The 18722-nt window shown below is 42.8% G+C and overlaps 1 protein-coding gene across 1 annotated transcript; it reads left to right on the top strand.

Moving 5' to 3' along the window:
• The first annotated feature begins 444 nt into the window (after nt 1–444).
• On the top strand, nt 445–17590 carry SH3BP2 (SH3-domain binding protein 2). Its single transcript, XM_010153798.1, has 13 exons — nt 445–542; nt 6515–6654; nt 7721–7823; nt 10200–10317; nt 10901–10971; nt 11360–11451; nt 13372–13437; nt 14017–14584; nt 15668–15776; nt 16105–16160; nt 16596–16677; nt 16920–16979; nt 17453–17590. Exons 1-13 carry the CDS (start codon nt 445–447, stop codon nt 17588–17590), a joined length of 1701 nt encoding a protein of 566 aa, XP_010152100.1.
• The last annotated feature ends 1132 nt before the right edge of the window (nt 17591–18722 follow it).

The raw sequence follows: 18722 nt of genomic DNA, 5'->3' as shown, positions 1-18722 counted from the left end.
CAGGCAGCGTTTCCGAGCTGTGCCACGGCGGGCGTGAGAGCCTGAGCAGACGGTAAGAAACAAGGACTACTTTCTTTTTCTCCCGAGGGAAACGAGTTGGTTGAAAGGTGAGCAGGAAGCAAGGGAGCACTGGAAAATCCCCTCTGCTTTCTGGCTTGCCGTCTGAGAGAGGTTCGAGGTGCGCCAGGTTTGATGTATAACCTCTCTGGGAAGCTGGGAGGTCTGACAAAGATAGCGCTGCCCACTAGCACTGGGGGGAAGCAGGAAGTAGCAAAGGAAACCAGTCATTGCCTAGGCGTCCCGTTTGGCCGCCCTGCAGCGCGGATGCACAAGCAGTCGGGGCAGGGTTTCTCTTCCTCCTGTGTGCTGAGCGTACAGCAGCTCTCGCAGTCACGTTCAGCCTTGCACTGCGCGGACGGGGAGAAGCGCAGCGATGTTCCTGTCATGCCTGAGAGGGGTCGTAAGTTATTAATGGCTTTGTCGTCCCAGAGGAAACAATCGTTTGGCGGTCAGCAGTTGTGTCGGTCAGGCACGGTCACCAGGTTAGTGCGTGTGTGTGGCTCGTGTTTCTGTCATCTTTTCGCTTTTAGGTAGAGAGCAGACTAAAACAAGGAGAACAACATTGTATCTGGGGGAAAATACTTCAGACTCATGCAGAAAATTCAAGGGTAAAGAATCAGAGGGGAAGAGTTGAGGCGTGTGTGGTGAAAACATTTGCCAGAAAAGAAAAGCAAGTTGAAGCAAGTTCAACTGAGTAAATTTGCTTCCAACAGTGTATCTCCGTCGGGCTTAGTCCTCTGTTCCCTTTGTCCCCTAAGATTTATTTGCCTTCACAGTGTTTGTACTGTGCTATTAGTCCTTCTGAGAGGCTGTTGTGAAAGGGGCTGTTACAAGTATTAAGAAATGGAATGTGTCACCAAAAAAGCGGGAGAGCTTGTGGAAGAGTAGTTCAGAAATACTGGAGAATGGTGAATAAATGGAAGAGAGACCTGAAAATCTTGCGGAAAGCCGTGTTAAGAACAGATGTTCAACGTTTAGCTGTCTGAATTGGAGAACTAGTTCTTGTTCAGGGTTGCTGAGAGAGAGCACATCGGGGAAGCTTTCATTTTACAGTTTTGCTGTATCTAATGCCTCATTTCTGGTTAAGCCTCTTGTAGAGACTGAAGCTGCAGTCTCCCCCTGCATTATATGAGGAATAGATTTGTGTCTGGAAGTTCTATGTTATATATGTAATATTACATGGAAGTTACATTCAGAAGGAAACTAGCATCTTGCTTTGCCTTTTACTTTCAAAATAGAATTGCAAGACTGGAAGTTAAGATATGGTGGAGTTTAAAATGTTCTCGGCATAATTGGCATAGAGATTCTTGTTACAAATTCAGATCAGGTTTCATTTTTGTACTGCAACTTTGGAGGCTGTTTTGTATTTGTGTGCAGCATGACCAAACTGGGCTCCAGGACAGACCATAAATAATATTATAACAAGTGAGAACTTTGAATACAACTTTTGGCAGCTTTAGTTTGAGAGATGAGGGTCATGAGTTTTTATGCCCATATACCACAAGATGTGGAGATGATCACATCTGCCATATGTTCTGCTGAAGTTAAGCAAGAGCTGAGGACTCTGGCTCTTCCAGGATGCAATCCTTAGTTGAATCAGCTTGTATTTGCTTTAATTGGGCTGAACGCCATAGCTCTTAAGGCCAAAAAGGGGTAAGAGTTCTTCTGTAATGTAATCCAGATTTGTAATATTGCAGAATTTTATTTTTACTTGCAGATGGACTTCTAGCCTGTGAAGTTGTGCCCTAGCCTCCAATCTAGCTGTTCTATATATGCTGGCTGAGGGGATAGGTTAAAATTACTTCACAGATGTATGTGTTTGCATACTGCACTGTAACAGAACTCTACTCTCCATTTGGAGTTTGAGCTTGGTAAGAGTACTGTTATGATTCAGAAGATACTTCTGTACTAGCCACGTTACACAGTGCAGCGTGTAATTTCGCTTTTTTTCATGCTGTTGTGACTTTCATGGTATTTATCACAACGGGCTGGCTTTTATTTTTGTGTTTGAGAAAAGTATACTCGTGATAGGCTTGGCCTAACTTTACTGATGCAGTAACGGTACACTGCAGATGGGTTTGGTTTTGGAGTCTGGCAGACCAGTTTGTATATATGAAGTGATTACAACAGTAATTGTGTAAGTTCTGTATATTCCTGTCACACCCAAGAGTTGTGTCTTTCCAAAAGCGCTGTGGAATGATGAAGCAATTCCTATAAAGTGCTGTTCAACCATTTCTCCTGCTACACTCGAAGGCCTATCATCTCCCTCACGGGCATAAATTATCATGGGGGTCATCTCAGAAACAGTGATGCGAGGCCTTTCACTGCCTGCTGTCATCCTCTTCGGGTTCAGAGGCTTCTGTTCAGGGCTGTTGCAGTGGGGAGAAGATTGATTCAACAGCCACTTATAATGGGGTTTGGGCCCTGGGGGAAAATGTAAATTTAAAACATGCATCTAGTCCCTTGGTGAGTGGGAAGAAGAATCAAGTGTGTGGCTGCTACTAGAAGCTTGCACAAGACCATGAGTGGGGCTGTCACCTCCTGTGCTGGGGAGGACCGGTGTCGGAGAGCGTGGCTTGGCTCTTATCGCACTTAGTGGGCCCTTTCTGTTAACTTCAGTGTCAGCTCTTTGGAAGAGGGACAGGCACCCAGCTTCTGCACCCGGGCTGAAAACGTGTAGTGGGCTCTCTGGCTCGCAGTGCAAGAATGTGACTGCGTAAGGAACAACTTGGAAATGCCGTTCTTGAGGATCATGGAGCTAACAGGCTCTGCAGTGACTTCAGTGCTTGCTATTGATCTGTTCCTCATGTAGTAGTTTAAAAAAATTCTACGAGGAATATCAAGAGTGGAAGGAACTGTTTCAGTGAGCTAAAGGCAACCATATTGTGGATGCTAAGACCAGAAAAATCTTGAAAAGCATCCTTTTTTTCTTTCCTCCCACCCCGACACTAAATATCCTGCGGTTACTTTGTTTTGACACCTTTCTCCCAGCAGCTTGATGCAAAATAGAATCATAGAATCACAGACTGGTTTGGGTTGGAAGGGACCTTAAAGACCATCTAGTTCCAACCTCCCTGCCATGGGCAGGGACACCTTCCACTAGACCAGGTTGCTCAAAGCCTTGTCCAGTCTGGCCTTGAATACTTCCAGGGATGGAGCATCTACCATAGGATCTAGTGTGTCTCCAGAGTTGTTTGGTACTGTCAAGAAAAGAAGAAAAATTTGCTTGGGCCTAGATTGCAAGAACTTAAATGGATTTGAGAAGCCTAACTCACACATTTCAGTTCAGAATGCCAAAGTCCTCCCTATGTGTCTGTGAATGGAAGTGCCTGAGGAGCCTCACAGATGTGATGGGGAGCGCTACGAGTCAAAAGGAGATGCAGAAAATGGGCACTGCAGCCTCTAAATCGATTGAGAAGCCTGGTAGAGTACGTGGGCTCTTTAGCTCATCAACTGTCTACTTGGTTGCGTGGAGTTCAGCTGCATTTCCTCTTGTTCGCTTAGCTGGGATGGGGAAGTTGTGAGGCTTGGTCTCTATTCTCGGGGAAGTTGTGAGGCTTGGTCTCTATTCTCGGGACTGTTCTATAGGGAGTAGTCAAAAGCCAGAAATGATCATGAACAGAGGAAGCAGAACCTGATACTCTGTTGTCCTTTCCCCTCAGTTAAATCCTATAGTCATCACCGTGTAGAATGGGATGGATTTTATTTCCCTCTGCTTCCATGATTTATATATTTTCTGTCTGCCTTGATATGCTGGCTTATCAGGTGGAGGAGAAAACAGCCCATCCAGGTGTGCTTTGGTGAGTAGTCTAACTACTCTGTTCCCGTACAGAGAGCTAAGTGACCTAGTTCAAATATTTGTTTTCTCTATTTACCTAGGGTGGGATACCCTTGTCCCCAGTGTTCGGCTTCTGAGAAGTCTCAGGTTACTGTTTGTTTTGGGTAACCTCTCCCAGAGCTTTAACTCTGCCTTTTCTTGATAGGTTTTCAACCGAAGTATAGGACACTGAAACAGTTTCACACCAGAGGCCGGGTGCTGAAGTTTCTTCTTCACGGAGAGGGTGGTGAGGCACTGGAACAGGTTGCCCAGAGAAGCTGTGGATGCCCCATCCCTGGAAGTGTTCAAGGCCAGGCTGGATGAGGCTGTGAGCAACTTGGTCTAGTGGAGGGTGTCCCTGCCCATGGCAGGGGGGTTGGAACTAGATGAGCTTTAAGGTCCCTTCCAACCCCAACCATCCTGTGATTCTATGTTCTTTGTAGTAAAAGCACACAGGGTTTGGAGACCTGTGATGGACTCGAAACTGTTGGATGGCATTGAGACAAACGTTAGAGTGAGTTCAAGAAAACTGATGTCAGAGTATATTTGTCTGAATAAAAAGGTTCCATTTTTAATTCTTCTTATCTGAATGTAACTAGAAACAGAATGGAATAACTTAATCATAAATTAATTTCCAATGATTGTATGTTGATGTGCCTGTTCTTAGAAGAAAATCTTAGCCCGGGACTTGCCTTGTGTTCCTCACTTTACGGAAGTCTCCTGAGCAGTACTGCAGGGTTGTTTGGCGTCCGCAGCCAGCTGGGTAATGCTCTGTTTCACTCCCTCTGACTTTGCCACAAGATGTGGAAAAATCATTTGGAAGGATTCTTTCTTGGAGGGGTGTGGGTGGAGTGTTAACTTTTGTTGCTTTGGTAATGCTTAAAAGCTTAAAATATCTGTGTGTAGCCCCTTCTTGGAACTGATAACACACTGCTGTTGCTAGAAACTTCACTGTGGGGGAGAAGGGATGAAGGAACAGCTCTGCTTGGGGAGTTCTCAGTCATATAATAAGAACAGGGAGGAAATAGCAGAAGGAAGAATAGAGCTGAACAGCAGAAGTAACTTACCTTTCAGTGAGCAGGAAGGTCCTGAGGGAAAATTGGGAAACCATGGTGCCTTGCAGTGTCTGCTGGGAGAACCTTTCCAGGCCCTTGGACCCTATTTTCTCTGCCTGTGCCTGCTCTACAACACTGGAGACTGAAACGTAATTTGTGTGATTAGCTTTTCTAGGCTGCCTGGCGAATTTGAGTTTAAACTCTCCTGCTTAAAATTCACAGAACCATAGACTGGTTTGGATTGGAAGGGACCTTGAAGATCACCCAGTTCCAGCCTTCCGCACCTACCTGAGCACTAGGTTCTTCAGCCTAAGATGGCAACTTGAAGTACCCATTCTGAAAAGAATAAGCAAGTGATACAGTTCTGAAGAGGGATTAACTGCAACAGTAGAGCACGTCTCCATTGATATGTGTTACGAAAAACAGAAATGCAAATCAATCCATCTTTCAGTAGATTAGTTTAGGATTTAGATCTAACTGCTCGCCCTTTGCTGATGATATGTGCTGTGGGGAGGGGTGGAAATTACTAGCAGTTTTTTTGTCCTGTAGTGACAGGACAAGGGGTAATGGGTTTAAATTGAAAGTGGGGAGGTTTAGATTAGATATCAGGAAGAAGTTCTTCCCAGAGAGGGTGGTGAGGCACTGGAACAGGTTGCCCAGAGAAGCTGTGGATGCCCCATCCCTGGAAGTGTTCAAGGCCAGGCTGGATGAGGCTCTGAGCAACCTGGTCTAGTGGGAGGTGTCCCTGCCCATGGCAGGGGGGTTGGAACTAGATGATCTTTAAGGTCCCTTCCAACCCAAATCCTTCAGTTCATGCATGATTTCGTTCCTGTATACACAGTAGGATTTTCAGCCTTGTTCTGTTACCAGTTGAAGGAAAGGTCTCATAGTGATATATCAGACAGAAAAGACTGCTGCTTAAGAAAGTGGGTTTTTTGTTAACTTGTTTTAAGACAACAGCAGACAGAGCGGTAGCTGCAAACCTGCTTGGAGCATGGCATTAATAACTGTTACAAGAATGAGATGGCAGCCTGCAGCAACCTGAGATGAACTTCATTTGCACGAGGCGCTGTCACATGACATCCAGTACAAGATTACATACTAACACTTCCATTCAGAATAAACCCTGTAAATATAGGGAGTAAGTAGTATTGGATACTGCAGTTAGTAAAATATGACTGTGTATTCCCTCATTATGCAGAAAATGACTACGTATATACACCTGTGGCATAGAAATTTGGAGAAGAAACCCATTTTCTTTCTAGTCACCTGCCTGGTGAAGTCTCACAGTGTTATCTGGGGCATTTGTAAAATGTAAATTCTTAAATAACACTTACTAAGCACTCTTCCATTGTTTCAACAACTGTCAATCACTTTTGAGAGCTGTATAAAAATAAATCGGGACTTTTTGCACCATGTTTTTTATACATTACAAACTTCCTGGAATCTATGAACACCCGTCTGTGCTACATACTTGAATGCTGAACCACGTTAGTTGTTTGGAAAGCTTGTTTAAGGAACCAAGCTTTGTTTCTCGGTAAAAGCTAAGTTTTCGACTGGTTTTAATTATTCTGCGTTGCAGAACGATGGCCTCGCAGGAGCAGGTCTGGCCAGTCCCAATGAAGGCAATTGGAGCACAAAACCTTTTGACAATGCCTGGAGGAGTGACCAAATCAGGCTATCTTCATAAAAAAGGAGGCACCCAGCTGCAGATCTTGAAGTGTAAGTTGAATGAGGTATTAACCAAATGTTTTAAATGCTTGCCTTTGGGGCCATTAACCCATTTCATGTTAGCAGGCTAGTAAACTGTTCATCCACTTAGTCTGTCCCTAATGCATTACGGTTTTACTGGAATATGTGTATGCCAGACCCATATTGAATTTCCTTGAATTGTTTTGGATCTGTGAATCTTTAATGGTCAATGTTGTGGTTGATTTTCTTTTACTTGGTTAAATCTCTTGTCAAGTTCTTCCCAAGTGAGATTTGAAAGACAGAAATAGGTGCCCGGGATATGTATCAATTTCAAATATTCTTTTCTAAAAGAAATAAGTACTCAGCTTTTTTTTTCCAGTATGTTATTCTGTACTGGAAAAATATCCCCATCTCCTGCTGTTGTTGTGAAATGGAAATTTTCTGACTGCCAACATTAGTCTGTACTTAGAAACAGTAATTGCTTTTGGAATCAGAACCTATTTACATGGAGAAAGCGTAAGATTTTGGGTTTATTGATATGCCTACTCATTTGCTACCCCTGTTTATAAACAAACTATACTTACATAGTTAAGGACCAAGATTAGAGCCTTTGGTAAAGAAGTAGTGTTGGTCCCCTTAAAAAAAGAACAGAAACCATCGGTTTAATTGGCAGCTTTATGTACTTGAGGTGAAAGAACAGAGGGAAGTACCTCACAGACATAAATATGTATTTGTAGCCTGTGGCTGCCTTCCTCCAATTTTGTGTAGGTTGCGCTTTTAATTAGCGAATTCCTCTAGTAAAGGAGCACAGGGGGAGGTCAGACCTGCAGTCTCTTAGGCTTCTGTTGAAGTTACCAGATGAGCTGCCTCTGGAATGACAGAAGTAAATACGACCCTTAGTCCTGCCACTCTGTGAATGGACAGCTTTACCATGTGACTGATCATCAACAGGCTGTCACTTAACTAGTTTGTGCTCTTTTGTAACGATTGAGATTCCTAATATCTTGAACATTAATTCTACCCAAGTTACGAGGTTCTAGTTAACGTACTACCTCTGGATTTATATTTTGCTCACTTTTTGTCTGTATCTTTTCAGGGCCCTTGAGATTTGTGATTATCCACGAGGGATGTATTTACTATTTTAAGAGTAGCACATCTGCATCTCCACAGGGTGCATTTTCTTTGAATGGTTACAACAGGTGGGTGCCAGAGAACTTACTTAACACCGGAGCTTCTTTTACTTAATACAGGGGGCTAGTGTCTTCATTTCCAAGTAAGTTAAACACAACTACCAGATTCTGAGAGATGTATTCCTCTCAAATTGCACATATGATGTTTCCTGTGCTTTGCAAGTGCATAGCCTTCCTCTGTTGGAACTAAACCAGTAAAGCTGTTAAAACTGCAATGGCCTTACTCTTGTTACTGGCTTAATGCAGACTTTGCACATGCAAATAGATGTGGATTCTTTCAGACAAACAATCTTTGTTCTCTAGTTATTTCCATGATCTTCACAAAAATAGGAAGGAATGGGAAAGGAATATTTATGGAGCTACTGATTCAGTAACACTCATTGGTGTCAAAACTGAATCAGCTACAGGAGCGATAAATGAGAGAATGCGTGTGCGAAATGTCTGACTCATTTTGCTACACCTTATAAATCTTAATTATTTTGCTTTTTAAGCTGAAGACAAAAATGGATGGCTTTCAAGTTAACCAGCGCTGTCGGAATCTGACTGAGTGCAGCATGCATACAAGGCCTGCTAGTAGAAGCCTAACCTAACTTTAGGAAACTGCTGTTGTAATTCGTGCGAAGAAAGGACTAATGATAGAGAAAATGTAGAGAAATATTACATTATTGGTCTTAACCACTGCAACTTTATTGTATTTGTGAACATCTTGTTATTCTTGTCATGCATAATATTCTCAGACTTTTGGAATAAGGAAATAGCTTTTATTAGAATGTGAGAGCTTTATAACTGACCACAGCAATGGCATGTTTTATGGGGACGCAGTTTTAAACACTGTAGCTAAGTAAAAATTCAAGGTGAATTTGTATAAGTGACCTGTACTGTTACTTGGCCATGACCCTAACTTCTGTAATCACATAAATGTGAAAAATACCATGGAATTTGGAAATGCTGGGGACTGCATAATTTCTTTTTTATGTATCTGCATTCTGGCAGCCTTGTAGAGCGCTCGATCGGAACCGTGACTGGGTCGTGGCTAGTGGTACGCACAGGCATAAGCATTATTGAGAAAGAATTTGGAATTAAAAGAATTTGTTAAGACTGAGAAGTTGCGTAAGGCTGTGTGAAAACGAGTCACTCTAAGGCTTCCCTGGACTTTCATACTGGAGATGTCAATCAGCAGTGTTCATGTGTTAGGAGCGGACGGGAGCTGAGGAAGTGCTGAGTTCACCAGTGACGCCTATAGCTAGTAACCCTCCCAGCTGGACCATGGGTATTGCCCACAGTAATGTCCGTATTAGCCTGATGTTAGTCAACTAACTAACTTACAGTTCCTTTTGTGGCTCTGTTTTGGGCTGGGCAGAGGCAGAAGGCTACAGGCTCACACTTAAAAGGAGGATTGGGAGTCTAAAAAACCCTGGATCTCAAATTCTGAAGTAATTTTGTAGTTGACACAGTTTTTAATGGAGCTTCAGGATGTTGATTACATTTTTTTCTTGCTTCAAGACGATGTTGTCTTTATCAGGTACTTCACCAAATGCCAAATGTCTCTGAGAATCTTTTTTTTTCTATGTTTGCAAACCACCTTCCCTAAATATTAAGGACTTACGGAAAATAATGTATTACAGAGGAAATTGGTGAGCTCAAGTTTAGGAAGAAGAAAGCCCCAGTGATGACTGCGAAAACTTCAATCAGATTTCTCTATGGCTTGCACTGAATAAATCTTAAAATGTTGCTTTTAGATTACCCACAGTCTTAAGATTTTAGTCTCCTCATTTGTTCTGAAGCCTTACAGCGAGCATTTACAACCAAATTTCTGTGTGTGTGTAAAGGATTTTCTCATCTGAGACTCCTTTGGGGAAAAACATAAACGAAACAAACTTATGCAATTTGTGAAAGACGTTGAGGGTTGAAATAATAGAGAACCAAGTGCAAGGAAGTGTTTATAAGGGAAAAGTGGGAAAAAATAAGTTAACTTTTAATATTCTTTGTTTTCCTGGAAAACCTGTGGTTTGGTTTCTCCTCTGTGCCTTGGGTGGCATAAGGATCACGGGTGCCCTAAATACTTGTTACCCTGGTGTGAAGCTTGGGCATTAAGGCAGTTCGTAAAAACTGGAAGAGATGGAAATACCCATCTGGAAGTCTGGCAGGTTCACTAGTGCTTCTTCTCCTGTCAGCGCTCTTGCACTGCCCGTTCTGTCACTGTAATGAGGAAGTAGTACAGATGCAGGTTTGGGGATTTTTGTGGCGCTTTCCTGGGACTGGGCGTTACCCTTTTCCTAAGGCAAAAGTGGCTGGTAAAACTGCCTTCTGTCACAGCTTTGACTTGCACAGCAGAATGCACTTCCTAGGTTAAGGTTTTCACGTGTTGGCGGTTCTGTCTCTCAGGGTTATGCGGGCAGTTGAGGAGACGACATCAAGCAACGTGTTTCCTTTCAAGTTAGTTCACATTAGCAAGAAGCACAGAACGTGGTTTTTTTCAGCGTCTTCTGAAGATGAAAGAAAGGTAACTCTCTTTTGCAATATAATTTTTCTCGAAGCAGAAAATGAATCTTGGACTTCCCTAAAATCTCAACGAACTGGACGCGCAGCTGTGGCTGAAATTTGTGTACCTGGTTCTTTGGGCTCCTCTGGCAATCGTGTCTGAAGTCTTGACTGTTAGGTTAGCGCTACTTCGTGTCGTAATTCAGGGAATGGCTCTAAGCAACGTACTGGATGGCCTGGTTTTCTCCATATTCCTCATTTTGTTTTCAGCCAAGGAACCAGTATTTGTGTGCTGAACTTTGATAAAACTGTTCAGTGAAGTATCTCACCCATAAATGTACCGTGAACAAGTACCTGGCCTTAGAAATAACAGCTTGAAATTTGCAAATGGAAAGTTTAACGTTTTAATGCCTTCGTGTGTAGCACTTCAGATAGTCAAAACATCTGACTGGCAAGTCCTCTCCATGCGAGGTCATGGATAAATAAAGACTGCCTCAGTGTGGGTTCTGCAGTTAGCCTCTTCCTACACAGGACAGATCCCCTGCAGCTTTGTGTAATGAGTTAAAGATGGATGTGTCGAACAGTGTGTTTTTATTCTTCTTCAGAACTGGATGCTGTCTTTGAGGAGGGAAATTGATCACTACCATGAGAAGAAAGAAACAATAGCAGAATTCAGGTATAAACCTTTAATCTTTATCTGCTCTTTATCCCCTTTGCACTAGCACCTGACAATAGTGTGTTAGGCTTTTTGCACCCACAAGTAATTTACTGTTAAATAAACAGAGGCACGGTAAGGCCCAAGAATGAAAGGCCTTCCTCCTACAGAGCTGCGAGAATGCCAAGAGAAAAACCAATCTTCGTATTAAGAGAACTTTAAATCTCAGCTCTGTGTAAAACAAACAAACTTAAAGACGGCAGGAACATACCTGGCTGTTAACTGGGAGATGGGGATGGATTGCTTCCGCTTTTCCAGCGTTCCTTTCCAGTGCAGCAGCCCTGCTACCAGAGACGTTTACTGCCCCAGGCACGGTGATGCAGAAGGTACTCTGTCTTTTTTCTTGCAGTGACTCTGGTTCTGATGCAGACAGTTTCTACGGCTCAGTAGAACGTCCCATCGATATCAAGTATTCTCATCACTCAGCAGATAATAATGAAGGTGATGAATTTAGACACTGATAAATAAGATTTGATGTGTTTGCTCATTTATTTCTTCTGGCTTCTGTGGGAATTATTTCCACAGCTTAGTCAAACTGATCCAATTTAGAACTATAAATTCTTCTTTTACAAGGTGTGTAGTTGCTGTAGTTTAAAATCGGAAGCAGATATTCTGTGCCACAAACCTTTAGTAAACATAAATGGTAACTGAAGAAATTCAGATCTTTCAAGGGGGTCTCCGACACCTTAATAATATTATTTAAAATTTTTATTAAGACTGCATATTGGGGAGTTTGTAGATGTAGCTGAAAGATAAAACTATTGAATATGTCTGTAGGGCATAGTGTAGAAATGCAAAGTGGCTTTATTACGATAATTGAGTATTATTGACGGTAATTGACTGTAATTACGATAACAGGATATCAGGCACTTAAAAGTACGTTCTGAAAACCTGGGGAGGCAATGCAGTAAAACACTGCAGAGCTAGTTACCTCCTGTCAGGACTGTGAAATGAACTCACCTGTCCTACAGCACAAGCAGTCGCCCACGCTGGGATGTTGCATCTGTGTTGTCTGTTTAGCATGAAACAGAACTGATCAGCCCCCCAGTTCAGGAGGATCTTGCATTAGATGTAGGACAGGCCTACGTGAAATGCATGGGCTAACCTTCTTCAGTGACTTCCAAACTGAATAACCTTTTCAAGCAAGGCTCGTAAAATCTCGCTCTTAGCACAGTCTATTTTATTCCAAGTGTGATACCTCTTTGTTGCTGTAGTTGTTCCACAGTAAACAGTTTGGGCTGAGTGTGTTTATTTTCTGGTGAAAAGTGAGGACGTTACAGAGGGCCTGTCAGGCGTTCACAGCATTTTTCAGCAACTGACCTGGTCAAGAAATGTGTTGGCAAAACCCAGCAGGAGCCTCTTCACCTCAAGGGTCAACATAGTTCCTTTGCTAGGCCTTCTCCCACCTGCCCCCTCAGATTTCTAAGGGCAGGGTTGGTTGGAGCAAGTGCTCTCATTTCCTGAAAGGAAATTCCTGACTGTTTTTCCTGACTAGGGCAAAAAGATAGGATTGAGTCCTTCTAGGAAATCCGGTTCAGTTGCTGCAAAGCGGAGGAAAACACTCATCAGCATTTTGTGTAGGACTGTAGTTTAATACTCCTGTGTTTATGGGAAGGAAGGCTTGCATGGAATATGAATTACAAGGCCTAGCAGGAGTTTAAATTAGGACAATTAGAGCTAACTGACTTTTATTAGATGCTCTCAACTCTTTTTAGCCCATTTCCCTGGGGAAATACTGCGTATTGTCCACGAGGCTCCCATCATAGTCAATAATGAGAAATTACTGCCTGAAGGTAGCATGTTTCTCATGTCATGATTATTCTGTTGTACAGTTAAAGGCAACATTGAAACCATTGAAGGCATTTGTTGCGGTGCACTTTTTTGTTGCCAGAGCAAGGCAGAAGAATTAATTGTACTGTATATCACTAGGCTTGCTTAAGCTTCTGTATTGCAAAGTCGTAAGTGTTTCTGGTTTAGAAATAGGTCTTGGGGATTACTTTTTTCCCAACTGGTTTTGCCAGAGCATCCATGTAGTCTGCAACTGATCTGAGTTTTTCTCAGGAAGTCTCTAATGCTAGAGGGTGTCACCAGAAAGTACATTTTAACTAAATATTTTCTGTCTTTCACGTGCAGTGTAGTTCACCTCCCACTGTGGTAAACGATGGCTTGATGGACATCAAAATTTAAGGAAATACCTGTTCTAAATAGCTGAGAGGTGGACCAAAACTTAAAAATTTTTTTCACCTCTTGGGAAAAAAAATAAAGTTGGAAAATACTTATTAAAAGGCCATAAATAGACAATACTCTTTCTTGGTTCCAGGAGTACTTACCTGAGTCTGACACACTGATTTTTATCTGCAGATTACGACCAGGAGGAGGAGGAGGAGTCTTACCTGCAGCCAGACACTTCTGACCTAGTGAAAGATGGTACGTGACTTCCTTCATTCCCCTCACAAAAGGCCCTGTGCAAGGCCCCCAGTGAAGGCAACGTTCATGTAGAAAGCCAGATGATTATTTTGGCTTGGTTCTGTCCAAAGCATTGCAGGCGGTAAAATAACTGAGCTAACGCACAGGTGTCTGATCTTGAGAGAGGCTTGGGGTCAAAAGCCTCCAGTAACAGCAGTAACAACTACAGGCAGTGTTAGGTGCCTTTAAGAGCACGTTTTCTTGCAGGCCTCCTGCCCTGTAAGGACCTGTAGCTGGTCCTCAGTCTGGAGGAGGGGCAATGCTTTTAATGTGATCTTTTGCTTTAGTTTTAGCAAAGGGAAAACTCTGCAAAGTCATCATAAGCCATGCCTGAATAAAAATTGCAGGGGTTTACTAAACATAATTTCAGCGCAATTCTGGATGTTAAGTGCTCATCCAGCTTTCTGGGTACTATCAGACCAGATGCCAATGAAATATCTTAATAAATCACACAGAAAATAAATTTGAAAAGTCCCATTTGTTGACATACTGTGTTTTCCCCTCAGTGTTTCATGATGTTTTTAATGTTTTTTTCTGTAGATATGGTCCTGCCCCCAGCCTACCCACCTCCACCAGTTCCCCATGTCAGAAAAGCTGCCTACTCAGAATCAAGGACAAACTCCTTCGCTGGCAAACCTGCTGTGCCAGGACCACCACCACCTCCTAAAAGAAGCTTACCTGATATCAAACTAGAGGATCTGTTAAGCTCGAGAGAACCCCAGTTACAGTGCCGAGCTGAACCTAATCTAAAGATTCATCCCTCAAGCCGGAGACTGAGCGACCAGCTGCCCCCCGTACCCCCCCTGCCGCTTTTCAAAAAGCCAGTGTGTGTCAAAGAATCTTGCTCATTGCCTCCAGAGCCTCTGCCTCTAGCTCAAGTTCTCACTACTCCAGACGGATGCGAGAAGCTGAAAACCTTAAACCTTTCACCGCGAACTCCTCCTCCACTACCAGGCAATAAACCCAAGCTGTCACAGTTTACTGAGCCCAAAGAACATGGCAAACCTGGACTGTTTGTGCCACCAGTGCTCCCAAAGCCACCTGTGCCAAGCCACCAGCACCCTGGAATCAAGCCTAGGTCAGAGAAGCCTTCATGTTCCCTGTTACAGTAAGTATGGAAATACAGTGCACTCCAAACTTTTTCCATCGTGTGTTTAGTTGACTAGTTGACAGACACGTTTCAGATTCACACCGATAGCTGTTTCCTTCCCTGCACCATCCCTCTATTCCTCAGTGTTGTGCTCTTTTGCCTCGTTGTTTGTTGTTTGTAAACTTTGCAGTGAGTTTAGCCTCTGAAATGGTTCAGAAAGAAATACATAAACCAAACTTAAAAAATAACATTACACCATAATTTTGCAGTTAACTTCTTTTCAGGCGTGTCCTAGAGACTTAATAGTCGTTTGATAGTACTGAGTAAGGAACCTTTATGTTAGAACCTCAGCGTACTGCAAAAACAATTTCAGCTTCTGTGGAGGTAGCAAATGTGTTTCACTTCATGTGAAGACCGGCTTTAGCAAGGGATGTGGAACTCATTATGGTGGCGAGTCAGATGAAAACACTTTTGTCCATTGGGTTGTTGAGCAGCTCTGCAGAACAAGAAATAAACTCTTCAAAGGCAGGAGGCCATCAAGAAAGATACAGGGAGTGAGCCCAGTGGAAGGCCACCAAGACATTTGGGCTGTAGCACACGAGGTGTGGGAAGAGGCTGAGAGAACCGGGTTCCTTCAACCTTGAGGAAGGCTGGTGGGAGATCACTGCTGTCTACAGCTACTTAATGGGTGGGTCTGGAGGAGATAGGGCAAGACCTCAGAGGGCTGCAGGGGCAGCGTAAGAGGCAACAGGCGAAGTCACAGCTTGGGAAATGACAGGTGAGTGTTAGGGAAAACTCTGCGCCATGCAGATGGTGAAACACCACAACAGGTTCCTGTGGAGAGGCTGTGGGATCTCCATCCTTGGAGATACTCAGAACTTGTGTAGACTTGGCTACCTGATCTAGCTGTACCTGCGTTGTGCAGGAGCTTGGACGAAATTATCATCGTCTGCAGGTCCTTTCCAACCTAAATGAACCTGCGGTTCGGGCCTAAACTGAAACTTGCTCTTCAGTTCTAGTTTTATTATCCCGTCAGTGTTTTGTGTGTTTGCTCTGTCTCCTTGAGGAGATGCCCTTCAGTTTTTGCTCTGTTTCTGCCAGGAGATCACCACCAGATGGACAGAGTTTTAGAAGCTTCTCCCTTGAAAAACCAGCACTACCCTCCAAGCCAAAACAACCTGATGATGATTCTGATGATGACTATGAAAAAGTAAGATCAAGCAGATAATCCATTCTCAATGAGTATTTTTCCTTATTATGTAAACTTTTGGGAATATTTTACAGGCATATTTCTGGAAAAAAACCCCAAACTTCCTGAAATGAGCACTGTGTGATTTTTATTACCCCCTTGCTTTAAGGAATGCCTTTAAATCCTTGTTTCTAATATTAGATGTAAAGGAGGAAGAAGCATAAAGTCAAGATTAAACCACCATCAATACTTTCAGATGCTGGTGGCTGTAGCTAATTTGCATAACGAGCTTCTAGCATTTGATTTGTCATTGACTTACATGAAAATTTATTTTCTTCGTTTTTTACAGGTTGGGCTGCCGGCATCGATATTTCTTAATACCTCTGAATCCTTCGAAGTTGAAAGGTAGAATGTGATTTTAAAATAGTTGCTTAGAAGTCCTACAAAAACCTGTACTGAAGAGTAGTCAGAGATCATCCTGATAGGTACAATTCGTGTTTAAAAAGGCAATAATAGTATTTACATTCCTTTCATATGGAAATCACTTTCTGGGAGATTTAGTACAGTGCTCATGGATCAAATGAAAATACATGCTACTTGGAAAGCAACTTTGCTCCATCTGGAGAAGGTTGTTCTGCCGGGATGTGCTAGGTGGGGCAGAAGGCCAGATCTGCTGTGCTGTGTTGCTGGTTGAGGTGTGAGAACAGGGAAATCTTCAGCTATGGCGTGCTGAGAGTCATTGCAACTGACACAGAGTTGTGTAATAAGAATTTTAAGATCTAGCCATTTTACTTATCTGATACAGAAAATGCTAACGTGTAATTGCTGTATTATTTTTAGGACCTTTAAAGCTAGTAGCCCACGGCAGCAACCACAAAATGGATTGTACTGTATTAGGAACTCGTCTACTAAGCCTGGAAAGGTAACTTGTGACTGCTGAATCTATCCCCCAAAACTCCTGTTTGATTTAGAGATACTGTATCTTATATATGATTAACTACTTAATAATTTAGATGTGCTGTTTCCTTAACGCAAGAAAATCGGGGCAATCAGTATCATAACTTGAATGATATTTTCAGGCTGGTTTGTAACTAAATCCTTAATAATACATGACCTTAGAAGAGCTTATTAGCATAGGGTGAATATGTTGTGTTTTTCTTCAAGGTCTTGGTTGTGTGGGATGAATCTGCAGAAAAAGTGAGAAACTACAGAATCTTTGAAAAGGTTAGTAGCTGCATTGTGTGTGCAAGTATTTGTATGTGCACATGTACACGTATGAATTTCACGGGTGTGTGTACTTCTATAAAGTGTGCATGTGTCTCGGTACGTATTGGAACAAACAAGTCAAACTCCAAATTTCTTCCCGTTCCTAGAAGTAAAGATTAGTGCACTTACAAATGCCTGGTCTAGGACAGGAGTTTGAGGACTCTGATCTGGCCTTTGTAGTTGCTGTATTGTGCAAAAGACAAACTAGCTGGAAATGTTCACATCTAAATTTCAGTTCCAATCAAATCTTGAAGGAAGGAATATTAAATTCCTGAGTTTAATTGGGACTTACTCATGTAGGTGACTAGTTTGCAAAGCAGGAGCTTGTTTAAAAGTACTTCTTTGTTCTGATGTTGTGGGTTTTGGTTTTTTTAAACATTGAGTTGAAAAAAGTCCTGTCAATGATTACATGTGTGTTTGGTCTACAACAGGATTGCAGGTTTTACCTGGATTCAGACATCATGTTTTTGAACATGGGGAGCTTGGTGGAATACTATAGCACTCATGTCCTACCCAGCCATGACAGCCTCATTCTTCAGTGTCCTTACGGTTACTCGAAGCCCAGGTGACATGACTGGCATCGGTCACCGACGCTTAGGACAGGCGGGTTCCCTACTGCCCGTGAACTACATGTGGACTCCTGGCACTGCTGGACATCCTGTTGTTTGCACACAGAAACTGAGTCTGTTTCAACCACACGAATTCTATATAGACTCCATTTAATGAACTCTTGGCAAAACCTTACAATCCAGCTCAGTGGATTTTACATTCTTTTCTTTTAAAAAGATCTGAACTGATTATGCTGTGAAAGCTGTCTGTGATACCTACACCTTTTATAAAACTGCTGCTATTACTAATCTTCTTGGAATGTGGAAGATAGACATGAACAAAGAATCCAGCCAACACAGAAAAAGGGAACTCCTGGAAGTATTTCAGGAGTCACTTGTGACAGGGAATACTAATATTCTGACTTGAAGGTGTTACTCCTTAAGTCAGCACTGGTGCTTTACTAAGAGTTTTTGTGTTACTTGTATAGTTGACGTGTAAATAATGAAGACTTCTGTGCAGATAACTTGGTTTACTCTAGGTAAAGATGACCAGGAAATGTGGCTTTTTTTTTCTTAAGCCACCTCAAAATGTAAATCATAGGTTCATAGAAGGGTTTGGGTTGGAAGGGACCTTAAAGACCATCTAGTTCCAACCCCCTTGCCATGGGCAGGGACACCTTCCACTAGACCAGGTTGCTCAAAGCCTCATCCAGCCTGGCCTTGAACACTTCCAGGGATGGGGCATCCACAGCTTCTCTGGGCAACCTGTTCCAGTGCCTCACCACCCTCTCTGTGAAGAATTTCTTCCTGATATCCAATCTAAACCTTCCCACTTTCAATTTAACCCCGTTCCCCCTTGCCCTGTCACTACAGACTCTTGTAAAAAGTCCCCTCCCAGCTTCCTTGTAGCCCCTTCAGGTACTGGATGTACCTTCTGATTACAATGCCTGCAGTAATCGGTGTCAGGGTACTAATCTGACTGAGAAGGTTGTGGCATCCCACATATCACTTAATGACACACACTTCAGATAACAACTGATTTGGCTTTCATGGGAGCCCCATTACTTAATTCTGGACTGCCAAGGTAGGTGCCACTAGTATTTGTAATGAGTATGAGACAAGAGAAAGGACTACTTAACCGTAAGGGCAAGGG

Source organism: Eurypyga helias, unplaced genomic scaffold, assembly GCF_000690775.1.
Source record: "Eurypyga helias isolate BGI_N326 unplaced genomic scaffold, ASM69077v1 scaffold39066, whole genome shotgun sequence".
In the NCBI taxonomy this organism is placed as follows: Eukaryota; Metazoa; Chordata; class Aves; order Eurypygiformes; family Eurypygidae; genus Eurypyga; species Eurypyga helias.
This window is presented reverse-complemented; position numbering and strand designations above follow the sequence as displayed.

What these genes read in the sequence shown, in the direction of transcription:
- SH3BP2 (XM_010153798.1), top strand. Translation starts at nt 445, where the DNA reads ATGCCTGAGAGGGGTCGTAAGTTATTAATGGCTTTGTCGTCCCAGAGG. An exon ending in CCAGCTGCAGATCTTGAAGT is followed by an intron (nt 6,655 to 7,720) that starts GTAAGTTGAATG and finishes GTATCTTTTCAG; the next exon opens with GGCCCTTGAGATTTGTGATT. An exon ending in GAAACAATAGCAGAATTCAG is followed by an intron (nt 10,972 to 11,359) that starts GTATAAACCTTT and finishes TTTTTCTTGCAG; the next exon opens with TGACTCTGGTTCTGATGCAG.